The sequence below is a fragment of the Nicotiana tomentosiformis genome, chromosome 7 (assembly GCF_000390325.3).
Source record: "Nicotiana tomentosiformis chromosome 7, ASM39032v3, whole genome shotgun sequence".
In the NCBI taxonomy this organism is placed as follows: Eukaryota; Viridiplantae; Streptophyta; class Magnoliopsida; order Solanales; family Solanaceae; genus Nicotiana; species Nicotiana tomentosiformis.
In genome coordinates, this window is record NC_090818.1 from 131,566,531 (window position 1) to 131,587,811 (window position 21,281).

Sequence of the window (21,281 nt, forward strand, 5' to 3'; positions counted from 1 at the left end):
CCTCTACTTCGGCATTGAGTGAAGATGCTTCCAGCTCTCCTTTGCAGCAGGTAAGTAGCCCTATTCTTGAGCCTGCTCGTATAGTTACTCATTCTCAACATAACATCTTTAAACCAAATAAGCCTCTTGATTACTCGGCTTTAGTTGTATTCACAGGTTCCATGATCACTCCTCACACATATAAGCAGGCAGCCAAATCTAAAGAATGGCGAGATGCAATGCAAAAAGAGGTTGGTGCGCTTGTGATGAATGAAACTTGGAGTCTAGTACCTCCCTCGTTCACACAAAATGTAATTGGGTGCAAGTGGGTATTTCGGGTCAAACAAAAAGCAGATGGAAACATTGATCGTTTAAAGGCTCAGTTAGTTGCAAAAGGTTTCCATCAACGCTCTGACATTGACTTCAAAACCACATTCAGTCCCGTAGTCAAGCCTAGTAGCATTCGGCTCATTCTCACATTTGCCACTTATTTCAAGTGGCCTCTCTATGAGCTTGATGTTAATAATGCCTTCTTGCAAGGCACTTTAGAAGAGGAAGTTTACATGGAACAACCCCCTGGTTTCGTGAACCATCAATACCCCTCTGATGTTTGCAGACTTCGCAAGTCAATCTATGGTCTTCGTCAAGCACCTCGAGCTTGGTATATTGAGTTTAAGAATTTCATATGTTCCATTCAGGGGCGGATTTATGTGCAGGGGGTGAGGTACATGCACCCATGCTCCCCTCCCTAGACTAGGTATAAACAGTATCAATTTTAAAATTATCTATATAAATATGTTTGTGGCCACCCATGTTCAAATGACTACCTTGGTACACTAGTATGTTGGATCCCCTATATACCCCAGGTTAAGGGATCCATTCCCTGTTACTTTACGTTTTTTTAATTTAGTTGTTTTTTTAAATATTTAAAAGTCCATTTTTGGATAAAACAGATCCCATATTTTAGGGGAAATTTGGGTATAATCGATCAATATCAGATCCCTAAAAACAAAATACACTGTCTCCCTCTCAACTCTCTCTCTCTCTCTCTCTATCGGCTCTATGTAACTGTGGAATGTGAATTCTTCAAGAAAGCAGCAATTTCTCCTTCACATTCCTCTAAAATATTCATGTATGTAACTACTCTATCTCTCTATCCTTTCCATGTATTTCAATTCACTCACTGTTATTTCTCACTCTTTTTTTTGTTTGTTTTGCTCAATGTTTGAATCTCTTGCCGAGATTTTATCTTGTTGATAATGGTTATGATTGTTTATTTCTGAAATGAGAAGCCTTTGAATTCTATTTCTAGTGGAAATTTGGGAGATCTAGGTCTTTGAAGTCTTGAATTTTGATAGTTTATTGAATTTGTGCACATATTGTGTTTGAGAAAATGCTTAAAACAGTGAGTTATTGAGAAAGTGAGGCATTGGTAGATTTTTGGCTTCTGTTACTTGGGACCTCTGTCCAAGTTTTAATTTTATTTTTTAGTTGTACATATCAAACAATATAGTTATTAGTTATTGAAATACTTGCTCCAACAAACACAATTAAAGTATGTAAGTTCAAACATACATATACATATGCCTAATTTTTGTGCCATAACTTCTTCATCTGCTGACTGATATGCTTTAATGTGATTGGTTTGAGTTTAATAATTTATTTGAATTAAGATAGATTAAATAGAAGTGTGAATATTTAATTTTATAGGAACAATCCATAAGATTAAAATGGATAGATTTCTCACCAAGCCGAAAAATGGTGAACCAAGTTCTAGTGCTAGTTGGCCATTCATGAGTTCACAAATTACTCCGGAAGTTCAAAGGGAGACAAATCTTTCTCTAATTTCAAATGTGGATAAAGTGATTGATTTGAAATCTTTTGAACCGGATCCCAAAGAAAGAATGCCAATATAGAGCGATTCTTGGGTATTGTCCACGTGAGTGATACATCTTCCTCATCATTACAAAAAACAATTTATTCTTTGCTTTTAGATCATTCTTTAAGTAAATCCAATATACATGGATAGGGTTATGATGGAGCTAGTAACATGCAAGGAAAAATAAATGGTCTCAAGTCTTTAAATTTGCAAGATACTCCCTTTGCATATTGTATTCACTATTTTGCTCGTCAATTGCAACTAACACTTGTAGCTCTTTCTAAAAAGCATTCGAATGTAGATAATTTCTTTTATGTTGTGACTAATGTTTTGAATACTATTAAATATTTATTTAAGCGCATGGAGTCACTTCGACAACATCAAGCAAATAAGTTGGAAGAGTTGCTTAAATTTGGAGAAGTCTATACGGGGCAAGATTTGAATCAAGAAGGTTGCCTCCAATGACCGGGTGATACTCGTTGGGGGTCTCATTTTAAAACCTTGGACAATTTTATGATTTTATTTCCTTCAATTGTTAATGTGCTTAAAGATATGAAGCGTGACTGTCCATATCATCTTGATAGATTTGCAGCGGGAAATCTTTTGAGCCAGATTCAAGAATTTGGATTTATTTTTATGTTACACTTGATGTTTAAGGTGTTGTTATTTACAAATGAATGGAACAACGATTTACAAAAGAAAGATCAAGATATTGTTAATGCTATGTGAATGCTTGACCTTGCAAAGAAAAGATTACAAATGATGAGAGAAACTGAATGGAACTCTTTGTTGGATGAGGTGTGCTCATTTTGTAGTAAACATGATATTCTAATTCCCAAAATAGATGAAGACTATACTCTAGGAAAATCGAAGCGTAATAGATCCGATGTTTTATATTTACATCACTTTCATGTGGATGTGTTTACCACGATTATTGATTTGGAATTTCAAGAGCTTAATGATCGTTTTGATGTTGTGACTACTGACTTACTACTTGGTATGGCCAGTTTGAATCCGATTGATTCATTTGATAATTTTGATAAGGGTAGGATAATGAAGTTGACAGAGTATTATTCAAGTGAGTTTGGTGATAACAAGCTTCGAGAACTCGGGTTCCAACTTGATAGTTTCATTGTCTATGCTCAAAAGTGTGATAGTAGATTTCTAAACCTAGAGGGAATTAAGGATTTTGCTAGAGTGATGATAGAGACAAAATTGAATCTTACTTGGCCACTTATTTATTTACTTGTGAAGTCAACTTTACTTATACATGTTGCTACCGCAAGCGTGGAAAAAGTATTCTCATCAATGAAGTACATCAAAAATTATTTAGTAATAGGATAGATGATAATTTTTTAAATAATTGTTTAGTTTGCTATATAAAGCGTAAGATATTCAAGACTGTAAGTAATAATGCTATTATCGACCATTTTCAAAGTATGAAAACTCGTCGAGACCAATTGTAAAGTGAATGATATTTTTTGTAAATATAATATTAATATAGTTTGCTCGTCAACTTGTTATCACCATAAATTTTATATAATTGAACCAAGTATTTATCTTAAAGATAATGGTGCACCCATGTTCTTAAAATCCTAGATAAGCCTCTGGTTCCATTGGGTTTGTTGGTTCCAAATCAGATACCTCTCTATTTACAATGCGTGGTCCAGGTTTTGTTCTTTTCCTACTTTTGTACGTAGATGATAATATTTTAATGGGTTCATCCAGCACCAAGATACTTCAAGTCAGCTAAGTGCTTGCTACCTGCTTCTCGCTCAATGACTTGACTGCACTCATTAATAACACCAGATACGCCCATCTCCCATGGGCGTCTACTTCTAGAAAAAAAAGGAAAAAACAACAAGATTGACATAAGATTTGAACTCACAACCTCACCTAGAGAAGTACACCCAATAACCATCACATCATATAATACTTTGGGCATGGGTACACACACATATATTTAAATATTTTTTTTAAAAATATAACATTACTATACATGATTTAGGGCGGGAAGCATGGGTTCACGTGCCCCATGGAACCCCCTACATACGCTCCTGTGGACGATGAGGAGGTCGAAAAATGGAATGATAAATAAAATATCGCCATAAAATTTTGAGCAAGACCTAAGATATGCTAAGAGAAAAATAGATTAAGTAGGAAGAAAGAAATAATCTAATACAATATAGACTTGTAGAAGGCGTAAGAATTGTCATACTATACTATACTATACTATACTATACTATACTAAGTATACTATATTAAAAGTGAAAATTTTCCGAAGTCAAAAGTTAATTTACAAATTTACCCATCAAAACTTAAGTGATTACTTTGCCTTTCAATTAAACATTACTTTAAAAATATTTTGTAAAAAAATGTAAATACACATTCTAGTAAAAATAATATTATTACATGAATTTTAGTGCATATAAGAAAGTTGTATAGCATAGTTGAAGAGGCAGGTTTAAATGAGTCTAATGCTTACCAGAATGGCTGTTAACCTTAGTATTCCCTATGGAGGAAGAAGAATCACTAGAGTCTCCAGCAATTACCGGAATTATATATACATACCACAAATGGAGAATTCTATCAAATAAAATCTTAATTTCCCATCTCTCTCCCTCTATGAGAAATATGGGGTAAAGTTGTGCTCAGACACGTACGACTAGGGGGTGTCAATGGTTCGGTTCGGTCGGTTATTTTGTAAAATTTATACCATATCAAATTTTTGATTATTCTATTATATATAACCATAATTAGACTTTTTGAAACCGTCCCAATCATATCGGTTTCTCTTCGGTATCGGTACGGTTCGTTTAATTTTCGGTATTTTTTTTAAATATCATGTAAAAGTCACTAGTAGAAGTACAATGCAATAACATACGTATTTTTATATGATTTAGCAAAACTCTTTAGACATTTTTACATTTTAAAGAGTGATGAATTAAGAAAATATGAAATATGGCTAGAGTATAGATCCATCAACTATTCTATAACATCGTAAAATAAACTAAGCAAATTAATATAAAAAAAATATAAATCACACGAGTGGAGAGATATTAAAATTTTAGACCATCAGGGCCCGAAAAATTTCTCTAATGATTTAATATTTTAAAGTACGCCAACGGTATTTGGGAATAGCGTGTTAGAGTATTATAGGAGACCCATGGGATAGAACCACATTATTTCGAAATGAAAAGTATATGTTTAAGGTGTGTTGAAACATACTAAGGAGTTTTGTGAATGGAAAGAATTCGTGTGGAACAAGTATGATACATTAAGTGGAAAGGATGTCTCAATTCGCACAATATCCTACTTCAAACGTATTCTGCTACTAAACTATAACGACTTATGAGGTGATCTACCTATCAAATTAAAGCCCTTTGAGTTTAGTTTCTAACGATTCAAACCGTTTGTCATTCGGACATTCCTACAAGAAGTTATGATCAAATACCCAAAGGCTGGCCTGTAGCTCGCGTGGCTGGTGTAAGACCAGGCTTTAGCCTGGCGAGGCCAGGGGTAATACCAGGCTTTAGCCTGGCGAGGCCAGGTCTGTAGCCTGGTCCGGAATTTCGGAAATATCCATTCTTTTATTGTTATAACTCGACTCAACTTCGATAAATAAGCCTTGAAGCTCATTTTGGAGCAAAAATCTGATATTGTTAGAGAGAAGTGAGAGTGTTCTAGAGAGAGGAAGAAGCTCAAGTGCTTTGTTCATCAAAATTTTGTCCAAGCCTTGAAATCCAAACAAAATCGTATATGAAGTTCGTATTTTGGAAAATTATCATGTTTTTAACTAGACATTTGGATATTGTGGATTGTGACTATTTGTTTCTATGTGTTGCCTTTTTTTTAAATATATATATGGGCATATATTTTGAAAGAGGATTTTTAGATATACTTACTAGTGCTATTCGACAGTGCTAACGTCCCTTTTGCTGGGGGCGCTGCATCTTTTAATGGATGCAGGTATACTTTTACAGGATGGTATGGACCTTTGATTGAGATCTTCTTCACTACTCATCTTATGGTGACCCCGCTACAATTCTAGTGGGTGTTTGGGTCTAGTTCATTTTATGTATATAGGTATCCATTGTCATAGAAGCTCCATGTACACTGTGGGTCATGTAATTAAAGATTTGAGTTTTGTCATGTATTTATGTTCACAATATTTACAGCTATTTATAGAGCTGTGTAACCACCACGAGAAAGAAAATATGGGCCATTGAGCGAAGTGTATTTAATATGAAAGTCAAGATTTTATTATGTTATGGTAAATCATGCATGAGTAATGATGAGAGGTTAATGCAAATTAGACTTGCTCGACTGGATTTACTCGGTTGAGCGCCGGTTGTGCTCCACAATTTCGGGGCGTGACAGGGCCCATGTTAGTGGCATGGCTATAGCACACCAAAATTTGGGAATCAGGCAGAATTTTCTAGTTTTATAGCCCTAAAACGCGAATAATGGGGAACGGTTATGGCGATGCAATGACTAATGTTCCTTAGGTCATTTTTTATGTGCCGAAAAATTTTAGGCGATCTAGATGTGGGTGTCTGGCCCTACGGGCCCACGCTGATGGCATAGGCTATAGCGCATGAAAATCTGGAAATTGGGCGGAATTCCAGATTTATGGCCCTAAAAAAGTAAGAGGGAGGAACGGTCGTGGCGAGGCGATGAGTAATGTTCCTTATGTCATTTTTGATGGTCTGGTAAAATTTTAGTCGATCCGGGTCGGGGCGCCCAGGCCCACGCCAGTGGCATGGGCTATAAATCTCAAAAATCTGGAAATCGGGCAGCATTCAAGTTTTATGGCCCTAAAATGCAATAAAAGGAGGAACATTCATGGTGAGGCAATTACTAATGTTCCTTAGGTCATTTGTGATGGTCCAGTAAAATTTAGGCGATCCGGGTTCGGGCGTCCGGGCCCATACTAGTGGCGTGAGCTATAGCACAAGAAATTCTGGGAATCGGGCGGAATTTATATTTTCTGGCCCTAAAACGCCAAAAAGGAGGAACGGTCATGGCGAGGCGATGACCAATGTTACTTATGTCATTTGTTATAGGCCGGTAAAATTTTAAGCGATCCGGGTCCAGGCGCCCGAGCCTACGCGGTGGCGTAGGCTATGACACAAAAATATCTGGGGAATCGAGCGGAATTCCAGTTTTATGGCCTTAAAATGCCAAAAAAGGTGGAACGGTCTTGGTAAGGCGATGATTAATGTTCCTTAGGTCGTTTTTATGGGCCGACAAAATTTTAGGCGATCTGGGTCCGGCCGCCCGGGCCCACGCAGGTGGCGTGCCCTATGGCACTCGGATATTTGGGATTCGGGTAGAATTCCAGTTTTATAGCCCTAAAATACCAAAAAGGAGGAACGGTCATGGCAAGACGATGACCAATGATACTTATGTTGTTTTTGATGGGCCAAAAAATTTTTAGGCAATCCGGGTCTGGCGCCTTGGGTCATGCCGAAGGCATGGGCTATAGCACATAAAAATTTGGGAAACGGACGAAATTCCAGTTTTGTGGTCCTAAATTTCCAAAAAAGGAGGAACGGGCATGGAGATGCGATGACTATTGTTCTTTAGGTTGTTTTTTGTGGTCAACAAATTTTTTAGACGGTCCGGGTCCGATGGCATGGGCCCATTCAAAAGGCGTGGCCTATACACGAAAATTTGGGAATCAGGCCGAAGTCCTGTTTTATGGCCCTAAAATGCCACAAAAAGAGGAATGATCATGGAGGGGAAGTGATTAATGTTTTTATGTTGTTTTTGATTGGTCGGCAAAATTTTAGGCGGTCCGGTTCCTGTGCCTAGACCCACGCGGAAGACATTAACTATAACACTCAAAAATCTATGAATCGGGCGGAATTCCCGTTTTATTGCCCTAAAATGCCAAAAAATGAGGAACGGTCATGGCAGGGCAGTGACTAATGTTCCTTAGGTCATTTTTGACGATCCGGAAAATTTTTAGGCATTCCAGGTCTGGTGTCCTGGGCCCACGCGGAAGGCGTGGGCTATTGCACACAAAATGTGAGAAATAACCGAAATTCTAATTTTATGGACCTAAAATGCCAAAAAATGAGGAACGGTCATGGCGGGACGGTGAGCAATGTTCCTTAGATTATTTTTGATGGGCTGGAAAATTTTTAGATGGTCCATGTCTGGGCGCCTGGACCCACACGGAAAGCGTGTGCTATAGCACACGAAAAATTGGAAATCGGGCTGAATTCCCGTTTTGTGGCCCTTAAAGGCCAAAAAATAAGGAAACAATCATGGCAGAGCGGTGACTAATGTTCCTTAGGTTGTTTTTGATGGGCCGGTAATTTTTTAGGCGGTCCGGGTCTAGACGCCTAAGCCCACGCTGAAGGCAAGGGCAATAGCATACAAAAATTTGGGAATGAGGCTGAATTCCCGTTTTATGCTCCTAAAATGCTATAAAAAGAGGAACGGTCATGGTGGGGCGATGACTATTGTTCCGTAGGTCATTTTTGATGGTCCAAATTTTTTTTTAGGCGGTCCGGGTGTCTGTGCCCATGTGAAGAGCGTGTGCTATTACACATAAATATATGGGAATCGGAATAACTTCCCATTTTATGGCTCTAAAATGCCAAAAAAATAGGAACGGTCATGGAGGGGCGGTGATTAATATTTCTTAAGTCATTTTTGATGGTCGGCAAAATATTAGGCGGTCCCGGTCCGGGCGCCCGGGTCTACCAAGAAGGCGTTGGCTATAACACACAAAAATCAGAAAATCTAAAGAAATTCCTGTTTTATGACCCCAAAATGCCAAAAAACAAGGGACGTTCTTGGCGCCTCGTCCCACGCAAAAGGCGTGGGCTATAGCACACGGAAATCTAGGAATTAGGAAAAATTCTAGTTTTATGCCCTAAAATGACGAAAAATGAGGAACGGTCATGGCTGGGCGGTGACTAATGTACCTTAGATCATTTCCGACGGAGCGGAATTTAAGGCGGTTTGGGTCTGGGCACTAGGACGCACGCGAATGGCGTGGTCTACAGCATACGAAAATCTGGAATTCGGGTCGAATTCCTATTTTATGTCCCTAATACGCCAAAAATAAGGAACGCTCATGGAAGCACGGTTACTAATGTTCCTTAGATTATTTTTTATGGGGCGGATAAATTTAAGGCGGTTCGAGTCCAGGCGCCAGGACGTACGCGGAAGGCGTGGGTTGTAACACACAAAAATATGAAAATCAGGCCGAATTCCCATTTTATGACCCTAAAACGCCAAAAAACGAGGAATGGTCATGGCGGGAAAGTGACTATTGTTCATTATGTAATTTTTGATAGACCGACAAAATTTTAGGCGGCCCAGGTTCGGGACCCCTGGCCCACGCGGAAGGCGTGGGCTATTTTACACGAAAATCTGGGAATCGGGCGGAATTTCAGTTATATTGCAATAAAATGTCGAAAAAGGAGGAACGGTCATGGAGAGATGATGACTATTGTTCCTTAGGTCATTTTTGATGGTCCAAGGTCCGGGTCCGGTGGCATGAGCCCATTAAAAAGGCGTGGGCCGCACACAAAAATCTAGGAATTAGACCGAATTCCAGTTTTATTGCCCTAAAATACCACAAAAAGATGAATGGTCATGGAGGGGAGGTGACTAATGTTTCGTAAGTCATTTTTGATGGTCAAACAAAATTTTAGGCAGTTCAGGTCCGGGCGCCTGGGCCCATGGGGAAGGCATGGGGTAATAGCACGCGAAAATCTAGGAATTAGGTGGAATTCAAGTTTTATGGCCCTAAAATGCCAAAAAAGAGGAACGGTCATGGAGGGGAGGTGGCTATTGTTCCTTAGGTAATTTTTGTTGGTCCGAAAATGTTTTAGGCAGTCTAGGTGCCTAGACCCACGCGGAAGGCATTGGCTATAACACTCGAAAATCTGAGAATCGGGCGGAATTCCCGTTTTATGGTCCTAAGATGCCAAAAAATTAGTAACGGTCATGGAGGGGCAGTAACCAATGTTCCTTAGGTCATTTCTGATGGGCCAACAAAATTTTAGGCGGTTTGGGTCCGGGCTTCAGGGCCCACTTGGAAGGCGTGGGATATAGCACATGAAAATATAAAAATCAGGCGGAATTCAAGTTTTATTGCCCTAAAACGCCAAAAAACGAGGAACGACCATGGGTGGGCGGTGACAAATGTTCCTTAGGTCATTTTTGATGGGACGATAAAATTTTATTCGGTCCCGGTCTTAGCGCTAGGACCCACAAGGAAGGCGTGGGCTATAACACATGAAAAAATATAAATGAGGCAGAATTCAAGTTTTATTGCCCTAAAACGCCAAAAAATGAGAAACAATTGTGGCTGGGTGGTGACTAATGTTCCTTAGGTTGTTTTTGATGGGACGGCAAAATTTTAGGCGGTCCGGGCGCCAGGGCCCATGCGGAAGGCGTGGGGTATATCACATCGAAAATCTGGGAATCAGGCGAAATTCAAGTTTTATGGCCCTAAAATGCCAAAAAGGAGGAACGGTCATGGCGGGGCGATGAATATTGTTCCTTAGGTCATTTTTGATGGTCCGAAAAAATTTTAGGCGGTTCGAGTCCGGGTGTTCGGGCCCATGCAGAAGGCGTGGGCTGTAACACATGAAAATCTAGGAATCGTGCTAGATTCCTGTTTTATAGCCCTAAAATGCCAAAAAATGAGGAACAATCATGGTGAGACAGTGATTAATGTTCCTTAAGTAATTCTTTATGGGCCTGAAAAATATTAGGCAATCCGGGTCCGGGCGCCCGGGTCTACGCATAAGTCATAAGGTGTTGGCTACCAAAAAACAAGGAATGTTCTTGGCGGGCCCGTGACTAATGTTCCTTAGGTCATTTTTTATGGACATGCAAAATTATAGGCGATCCGTGTCTAGGCGACCGGACCCACGTGGATGGCGTGGGCTAGCATATGAAAATCTGGGAATCGAGGGAAATTCTAGTTTTATGGCCATAAAATGCTAAAAAATGAGGAATGGTCATGGAAGAGCGGTGGCTATTGTTCCTTAGGTCATTTTGGATGAGCCGACAAAATTTTAGGCGATCCGGATCATGATCCGGTGGGCCTGGCCCATGCGTAAGGCATGGGCTATAGCACACAAAAATTAGGGTATCAGACGGAATTCCCGTTTCATGACCCTAAAAAGACAAAAAACGAGGAACGGTCATGACATGATGGTGACGAATGTTCCTTAGGTCATTTCTTATTGGCCGGCAAAATTTTAGGCAGTTAGGGCCCGGGCGCCAGGAACCATGCGGAGGGCGTGGGCTATAGAACATGAAAATCTAAGAATCAGGCCGAATTCCCATTATATGGCCCTAAAACGCCACAAAACGAGGAATGTCCATGGAGGGGTGGTGACAGTTATTCCTTAGGTCATCTTAGATGATCTAAAAATTTTTTAGGCAGTCCGGGTCGGATGGCCTGTGCCCATACAGAAGGCGTGGGTTATAGCACACGAAAATTAGGGAATCAGACTGAATTCCCATTTTATGGCCCTAAAACACCAAAAACGAGGAATGGTCATGGCTGAGAGAAGAGTAATATTCCTTAGGTCATTTTTGATAGGCCGAAAAAATTTGAGGCGGTCCGGTGCTGGACGACTGGACCAACGTGGAAGGTGTGGGCTATAGTACATGATAATTTGGAAATCAAGCGGAATTCCTATTGTTTGGCCATAAAACGCCAAAATCCGAGGAATGGTCATGGTGGGGCGGTGACTATTGTTCATTAGGTCATTTTTGATGGTCCGAAAAATTTTTGGCGGTCCGGGTCCAGTGGTTAGGCCCATGCGGAAGGCGTGGGCTATTGCACACGAAAGGTTTGGAATCCGGGGGGATTCAAGTTTTATAGCCCTAAAACGCCAAAAATGACGAACGGTCATGGCGGGGCGGTGACTATTATTCCTTAGATCATTTTTTATGGTCCGAAAAAATTGTAGGTGGTTCGGTGGCAGGGGCCCACACGGAAGGCGTGGTCTAATGCACACGAAAATCTTGGAATCGGGTAGAATTCAAAATTTAATGGCCCTCAAATGCCAAAAAATGAGGAACGATCATGGAGAGGCAATGACTAATGTTCCTTAGAACATTTGTAATGGTCCGGCAAAGTTTTAGGCGGTACGGGTCTGGGCGTCCGGGCCCACGCCTTGGCAAACGAAAATCTGGGAATCAAATAGAATTCCAATTTTATGGCCCTAAAACGCCAAAAACTGAGGAACGATCTTGGCAGGGCAGTGACTATTGGTCCTTAGGTCATTTGTGATGGGCCGGCAAAATTTTAGGCAGGCCAAGTCCGGCACCCGGAGCCATGCTGAAGACGTGGGCTATAGCACACGAAAATTTGAGAATCGGGCAGAATTCTAATTTTATGGCCCCTAAAACTAGGGCTCTGCATTTGGGTCGGATATCCGAACCAATCCGCTTAATTTCGAATTTTGGATATTTGAATCGGATTTCAGATTATGTTTATTAAAATTTCGGATATTCGGATCGGATTTGGATTGGTATAATTTTAACCTGATCCGAAATCCGAAATTATTAGGGCATGTATAAATACTAAACTTTAATTTCGGATAGCCAGTACTTCCTTTACATCTTCCTCCAAGTTATTACCTTTATAATTGCTGGATATAGCTAAATTGCCACCATAGTACCCTCATAATTGCAGAAACATGAATCTTTTTGCTGTATTGCCTCTTTTACAAAGAAAATATAAGTATAAATCTTGCAACTTAGAGGCATAACAACTCGAACCTCCAGAGAAATATTTTCTTAGAGATGCAATGGTTATAAAAGAGATGAAAAGCAAATAGATGTTTGTATTAGCACAGAACAGAGAAGAAGCAGATAAGGTAGATGCATTAGCCGATTAGATAAGAAATAGTCTTAAAATTACGTATAATCCTATCCGAAAATCAGAAATATTTATCCGATCCAAACTTTAAAATCCGGTCTGATGCGATATTAATTCGTATCGGATTCAAATTGCATTTTGTAGAATCCGAAATCCAAAATTTCAATCCAAAATGTGCTAAATCCGATCCGATCCATGCACAGTCCTACCTAAAACGCCAAAAATGAGGAGCAGTCATGGCGGGGCAGTGACTAATGTTCCTTAGGTCATTTTTTATGGTCCATTAAAAAATTTAGGCGTTCCTGATCCAGTGGCCCAGCCTCATGCGGAAGACGAGGATTATGACACATAAAAATCTGATAATCGGGCGGAATTCAAGTTTTATGGCCCTAAAACGCCATAAAATGAGGAACGATCATGGATGGGCATTGAATATTGTTCCATAGGTTATTTGTGATGGTCCGAGAAAATTTTAGGTGGTTCGGGTTCGGGTATCTGGGCCTACGCGGAAGGGGTGGGCGATAGCAAACGAAAAATTGGGTATCAAACAAAATTCAAGTTTTATGGACCTAAAATGCCAAAAATCGAAGAACGGTCTTAGCAGGACGATGGCTAATGTTCCTTAAGTCGGTTTTGATGGGCCGACAAAATTTTTGGCAGTCCAGGTCCGGGCGCTGTTGCTACCCAATTTTGCCATCATACTTTTATAATATTATATATACTTTTAAAATATAATTTTGCCCTATTACCCAATTTACAAGAGTCGTATAAGTATTTTTCATAACTTTTCATATTTTTTAAAGCTTTAAAATTGATTTCTTGCATTTTAATTGTTCAAATATTTATTTAATTATCCTTTAAAATTACTTTATGACGACATAATCATCCAAATATATAATTTACACTCACATATATGTTTCATAATATTTTTACTTCATTTCATATAATTACATTTGTATTTTTGCTATTTATACAATTTTGCAATAATAGCCTATATTCTATAGTTAATTACCTTATTTACATTGTTTATACTAAAATAGTATTTTTTATATTTTTATAATGTTAAACTATTATTTTCAATCATTTTACTATATAAGTAATATTTTTATTATTTATAAATTACTTTTTATAAATTATTTTAAATTAATTTTGCATATTCAATTTATAACCCAATACAGGGCTAATTTCTGGCCCAAGGCACCTGGCCCATTCCATTTCACCCTCAGCAGCCTAACCAAATGACCTCTTTTAAAATCTGGCCGCGACCCATTCCACTTAACCTGCCCCGTTTCCTATCCGATCTTGGCCGCTGATCTTAAATGATCAACTGCCCATAATAAACCTCCCCTTCTATTTATTACCCTCACCCCAAACCCTAGAGGCAAATCCCCCGCCCAACCGCCTCTGTATTCTCTCATCTCTCCCTCTTTCAAAACCCTAGCCGCTTCCCTCAATCTTCTCCAAATCCAATTAAATCATAAATTCCTTCTGTGATTTACTTACCTTTTACGAGTACCTCGTTGTTGCTTACAAGACTATGGTGTTACTTAGTACTTGCCCCATTTTGGCAAATACCAGTCTCCGAATCAAAGGAAATCGGCTTCACCCTTCAAGATTTGGATGATATTTTGGCTGTATGCATTCACTACCAGGCCATATGTGTCCGATTCAGTGAGAGTTTTGAGTATTTGTGTTCTCCTTTTGGACTAGGGTTTACTCGATTTTCTCCTAAATTGATTCTGAATGATTTTGCATGCTTCTCTTTTGTTAATTTGTGTTCGATTGACTATATTTCCTTATTTGTGTGTTTATCTTTTCCTTAATATAAACCCCTTTTCCTCGTTCCCCTCTAAGGCATAACAATCACTGAAACTACTGATATTCTCTCACTCTTACTTGTCTTCTACTACTCTGAGGCTTAATCTCTTGGCCGACTGAAAGCCAAGGCTACCGGAATTCAATTTTGGACCTTTCTCAGTGTGAGCACTGTTCGGGGTTCATTCGAAACCCTTGGAAACTCTGACGCACTGAGATTTCTGGGTTCTACTGCTCATCTTGCTACTGACGTTTGAGATATAACTGAAATCGTTCTTCTTGTCTACTTGTTTGTCAATTAGTAACTGGTAAGTCCTTTAGCCTTTGTAGTTTCATATTTTGTTTGTGAACCAATGTGTTACCATGCTATCTCTGCTTACATCCCTATTTGCTTCAAGATTAGTTTGTGATTCCGAACTTTTCCTAACTTTGTGACTTACCTAGTTTAGTAACCTAGATTATGAATTTCTTAAGCATATCTTACTGTTCTGTGTATTTGTTGGTACTTATGCCTACTATCTTCTATGAGCCTATCTCCCCACTCCAGACCCTTGAAAGGAACTAATTCATTGCCCTAAATATATTCGTATGCACTGTTTCCCATAGGTCATTCATGTGTAGCTTGTCATCTTCTCCAATGATCATATAATTTCAGAATATCATCACTGCCTGTATCTCTAATACAGTATGCCATGTTTTATTTGTAATTCCATTATGTGATCTGCTCAACTCTATGTTTCTAAGTGTTGCCCAGGGCTTTCTAGTGTAAACTTTAATGTTCAGCCTTTTTCTGTATAAGGTTAATTGGCACTACCTTGATAATTACCTATCTTGTTAACCAAGGGTTGATACTTTCATCTACCATGAATCCTAATGTCTGCTTGTCTTGTTAGCCTAAGGTTGGCATATTCTTTTACCTACTATGAGTTCTTAGAATCCCTGTGCTACAGTTAGTGTCCATCCTGTTAAGTCTCATGATCAACTAAGTATGTTTTCCAAATTATGCTACCAGTATGATTGATATGCAATGCTTTCATGTTAAAATCCTCATATGAAGATTGTACTCCACCCTCTTCTTGTGTATGATTCTACTTGGCTGTCATATGCAGTTCTTTGAGTTGGTTATATTTTGAAACATTATTTCAAGTAGTTTGGTGGTTTATGATACCTAATCTTGTCCTTGTTTAATCTTGTTTTTTTGGAATTACTTGCCCATATGTGTCTTTGATGCCTTTTAACTCGGCATGGCCCTATCTATTGGCTGAAACTGCAACTTTTTAATCGTAAAGACTAAGTGTTTAAGCTGTTCCATGAGTTGTTCTGTTACCTGTATGGCTATTTGGCATCCATTAGCTTAATTACTAAAATTGTTTGGGCCTGGTATGCTAGGCTGCCTTTGGTATGTGGAATTCAAAGTATACTGCCTGCACCGAGAGTGTAGGCCGATTGTCCACATGAAGTTTTAAGCCTATTTGAAGGCCATATGTAATTACTGGGTTATTCTATATTTGTATTTGGGCCTGTAATTATTTAAAATGATATATAATATCTTGTAAAACTGAATGCTGGGGAAATTAGTAAAAAGGGGGATGAGGTATTCTAATTCTTGCATGACAGGGTAGAAAACTTGTCTCTAGGATTTAATTGCCTTGTTTGCTATTTGTTTGACGTGTTTCGATTCTTCACACTAATAGAAGTCATGCGTATAGGAAATCACACACTTTACTTAACTTGTCTAATACTTGTACAATATTCAAAGCATGCTAGTTTAAGTGATTGCTATATCTATTTTCATGTCTATCACTGTGCGCCCTTAGACAACATGTCTATAAGGATCAAATGCCTTACTTAATCATTAGACAACATGCCTATAGGATATAATAATATATGCCTTTGCTAATGCTCATATAGATACCATGATTATAGGGTTTTAACTAATTAATCAAGCTTCTTCTGTTACTTTCATTATACTACCCCACCTAGCTGACATGCCTATAGGGATAAAGTATTATAAAATCAAGTTTGAATGCCAACTGTTAGAAATCCTACCTATAGGATATTCTCACTCTTCTAGAAAGCCTGTTTATAAAATCAGTGCTGGTTATTCTGAATTCTCGAACTATTTTGCTGCCTCGTTGCACCAATCATTTAGAGATCATCCCTATAGGGTTTGAAATATTTATAATCTGCAAATTCATTAGTCTAAAGCTGCAGTACTGCCTGTACAATACTGGAAATGAGAATCACATAGAAACCATGCCTATAGGACTCAACGACTTTCATGCTTCTTAACTGTAAAACTGTCTATTGCCTAATTTGCTCGCGTGCATTTGTTGCTATGTGTGGAGGCTAACTTGAGCCATTTATTGTATTGATGTGAAGTCCTATATGTGTTGAATATGTGTCTAGTTTTATCATTTTGAGAATCCTATGTAGAGTCTAGAACCACCCAAATAGTAGGTCCAAAGCCTCATGGACCATAGGCATGGGACGGGTAGTGCACGCATAGGACACGACCACGAATTGAATTAGAGAGCTTTAGGTAAATACCTTTAACATAGTCATCAGGTAGCAGGAGATGATAGTCTGTGCTCGGTGAATAATATCAGCAACCCCTACCCTAAAGTTATTGCGAAGTATTATTAATATTGCACGGGGTGATCCTTTAGGCTTAAAATCTTAGGACCCCCCTCCTTCATATGCTTATTGTTCACACTTAGTCATTGAATTTAGAATAGTTAATTTGTACCTGGTAATCTCCAAAGGCTTGTACTAATTATTTATATAGTCTAATTCTTGTACGATCTTCTTCACACTTGTTTATATTTTAGTAGAACCTTTAAATTCCTTGTTTTTCCTCATTTATATGATCACTTAGGACAATTATATTCTGATAATCCCACATAGCATAAACTTCAGCCAGGACCCACAGTTTTGGACCTCAAAGAGTGCCTAACACCTTCTCTTTGAGGTAATTGGAGCCCTTACTCGATCTTTGGTGACGTAGACCAGTCAAAACAAAGTTATTCGCAATTAGGTGCCCTTACGCACCTCAATATCATTAGGTGGAGACTATTCTCTTTAAATACCGTTTAAAAGAGTTGTCACATGTTGAACCCCTCTTTCGCGAGAAAATGAGGGGCGACAACATGGGGACCCTCCTAGGGATATACTTAGGCTCTTACCATAGCGTAGTTGACTTATGTGGATAAACAGATTATTTGATGACATGTACATCCCTTACCTTATTTTCCTTTATTTGTTTAAACTACCATGCCATATACATCCCTCCCTATTTCCCTTACTTTCTTAAACTGCTATGACATGAACATCCCTTCTCCAGTTCCTTCATCTTATCTAAAACTGGTATATCATGTCTCCCCCATCCCTACCTCCCTATTTGCTTCATTTAAGTGAACCTTTACCTCAATATATCGAAAACGGGTCGCGTCAAAAATTAGAAAAAAAAGAAGCCCCGATGCAGATCTGCGGTCCACAAAATAGACCGCATAAAGGCCCTCCAGAATTGGGCACTCCTCTCTCACTCTGCGACCGGTCTGCGGTCCGCAGACCTATTCTGCGGTCACATAATGCACCAGAGAACTTCCCTCTTGAATTTAATTGTACTGGATCTGCGAGGGGTTATACGACTCGTAAAATGATTATGCGGCCACATAATGGACCGTATAATGGTCCAACACTTTTGCCCAAATTTCTGCTTTAGTGTGCAGTAGATATGCGGTCCGCACATCAGTTCTGCGATCGCAAAATGGACTGTAGAAATACCCTGTACTTCCAAAATATTTCTTCAACTCCCCAACGCACTGTTCAACCCAAAAAGTCTGAACCGCGGTGAGCTTCTACACTAATCAATACATAAATCCACTTTGGTACCACGAAACCTCGGGTTTTAGGTAAAAGTTTATGGGGCCTTACATCCTCCCCCGATTAAGATCATTCGTCCTCGAATGAGGGACAAAATCCACCATTAGAAACCAATGTGACTCAGCTACTATAACACACCAACAAGTTCCAACTTTTGACTAACTCCCCAAATTTCCAAAACTTTTCGTCAGTGTTTCCCCTGTTACTGGGCCTATCCACATGTCAGATAATCTCAGAAACCAACCCTAAGAACATACATGAACCAATGACGCAACATAACATAAAAACAATGGCAACCATGGACTTACGAGCAGTATATCACCAAAAGGGAACATCCTTAACATCAAGTGTACAAATGATGCATAATTCATAGAAGGTAAACTTTTAACATTTTTATAGAACACAACTTTATAAATACATGGTTATTCAAACAAATGAGAGTATTTCTTCTTCATTTCTTCTTCGGCCTCCCGGTTGGCCTCTTCATCCTACTGGTTCCGCCATAGTACTTTCACGGAGGTAATTTCTTTATTTCTCAGCTTACAGACTTGCCTATCAAGAAAGGCAACTGGAATTTCTTAATAAGTCAATTCTTCATTAACCTCAATAGTCTCAACCGGAACAATAAGTGATGGATCTCCAACCACCTTCTTCAACATGGATACATGAAACACCGGGTGCAATAAAGACATCTCTGGAGATAGTTCTAGCCTGTAAGCCACCAGACCAATCCTCTGAATGATTTTGTACGGTCCGACATACCTCAGACTTAATTTCCCTTTCTTACCGAACAGCATTATACCCTTCATTGGACAAACCTTCAAGAATACCCAATCATCTTCTTTGAACTCCAAATACCTACGGCGAACATCTGAATAGGACTTCTGAAGACTTTGAGCAGTTTTCAACCGTTCTGAAATGATCTTAACCTTTTCCATAGCCTGATGCATGAGGTCTGGCCCTATCAACTCCGGTTCCCCAATCTCAAACCACCCAATGGGAGATCTACATCTCCTTCCATATAAAGCCTCGAACAGTTTCATCTGAATACTAGTATGATAACTGTTGTTGTAGGCAAACTCTATGAGCGGAAAATGATCATCCCAGCTACTCTTGAAGTCAACAACACAAGTGCGCAACATATCCTCAAGCGTCTGAATAGTCCGCTCTGCCTGCCCATCAGTCTGCGGGTGAAAGGCTATACTAAGATTCGCTTGAGTACCCAACCCTTGCTGAAATATCTTCCAAAAATTAGCCGTGAACTATGCCCCTCGATCTGAGATAATAGAAATTGGAGTGCCATGCAACCTGACTATTTCCTTGATATACAATTGAGCATACTATTCTGTTGTGTTGGTAGCCTTAACAGGTAAGAGGTGCGCTGATTTCGTGAGTCGATCCACAATCACCCAAATCGAGTCGAACTAGAAAGGAGGGCGAGGTAGTCCTACCACAAAGTCCATATTGATCATGACCCACTTTCACATTGGAATTTCTATGTTCTGTGCTAACCCACCGAGCCATTGGTGGTCGGCCTTCACTTGCTGACAATTTGGACATCTTGCCACAAAGTCTGCTACATTTCTCTTCATATCATTCCACTAGTAGACTTCCCTAAGATCATGATACATCTTTGTAGAGCCCGGGTGCATGGAATACCTAGAAGTGTGAGCCTCGTTCATGATTTTTTCCCGGAGACCATCTACATTTGGAACATATAGTCGCCCTTGGTACCTTAGGGTGCCATTATCCATGGCAAGAGAAAAGGCCATGGTCCTATGTTTATGATTCCCCTCCTTCAATTGTACCAACAATGGATTATTGTATTGTTTCTTCTTGACTTCCACCACAAGTGACGATTCGGCCCTATTTTGCACAATCACTCCTCCTTCACTAGAGTCCGCAAGACGAACTCCCAAACTAGCCAACCGATGAACCTCTTTGGCCAACGGCCTTTGATATGCCTCCAAGTGAGCCAAACTACGCATAGATTTCCGACTAAGAGCATCCTCCACAACATTAGCCTTCCCCGGATGATATAGAATATCAATGTTGTAATCCTTGAGTAACTCAAGCCATCTTCTCTGCCTCAGATTCAATTCCTTCTGTTTGAAAATATATTTAAGGCTCTTATGGTCCATGAATATATCCACATGGACCCCATACAGATAATGACACCAAATGTTCAATGCAAATGCCACCGCCGTAATCTCTAAGTAATGTGTTGGATTGTTCTTTTCATGATTCTTGAGTTGCCTAGAAGCATAAGATATCACCTTGCCATATTGCATTATTACACACCCAAGTCCGATTCTGGAAGCATCGCAATATACCACAAACCCATCTGTACCGTCTGGTAGAGTCAACACTAGTGTCGTAGTTAATCTCAATTTCAACTCCTAAAAGCTCATTTCACAAGCATCCGACCATTGTAACATAACCGCCTTCTGCATCAATTTAGTCAATGGAGAGGCAAGGGTATAGAACTCCTCTGCAAACTTCCTTTAATATCCAACTAAGCCCAAGAAATTATGAATCTTAGTTCGGGTAGTAGTTCTAGGCCAATTCTTCCCAGCTGCAATATTCTGAGGATCAACCTTAATTCCTTCTCTAGAGATAACATGACCCAAGAACGTGATAGATTCAAGCCAAAATTCACATTTTGAAAACTTTGCATATAACTGGTGCTAATACAGGGTCTACAAAATTGCCCTGAGATGATCGACATGGTCCTCTCGACTTCACGAATATACAAGGATATAGTCAATAAACACTATCACGAAGGAGTCAAGAAAAGGTTTGAAGACTCGATTCATAAGATCCATGAAAGTTGCGGGGGCATTTGTTAGCCTA

The 21,281-nt window shown here is 39.4% G+C and overlaps 1 protein-coding gene and 1 long non-coding RNA gene across 2 annotated transcripts; both read left to right on the forward strand.

Annotated features, from left to right (window-relative positions):
• The first annotated feature begins 1,015 nt into the window (after nucleotides 1-1,015).
• LOC104085155 (uncharacterized) lies at nucleotides 1,016-2,560 on the forward strand. The gene is made up of 3 exons (XR_004503966.2): nucleotides 1,016-1,111; nucleotides 1,690-1,918; nucleotides 2,216-2,560. It is a non-coding gene; the product is annotated as an uncharacterized lncRNA (long non-coding RNA).
• A 27-nt stretch (nucleotides 2,561-2,587) lies between these two features.
• On the forward strand, nucleotides 2,588-3,202 carry LOC138896391 (uncharacterized). The gene has a single exon (XM_070181197.1). It carries the CDS (start codon nucleotides 2,588-2,590, stop codon nucleotides 3,200-3,202), a length of 615 nt encoding a protein of 204 aa, XP_070037298.1.
• Nucleotides 3,203-21,281: the final 18,079 nt, after the last annotated feature.

Excerpts from the sequence above, each read along its gene's own strand:
- LOC138896391 (XM_070181197.1), top strand. The coding sequence starts at position 2,588 with ATGCTTGACCTTGCAAAGAAAAGATTACAAATGATGAGAGAAACTGAA.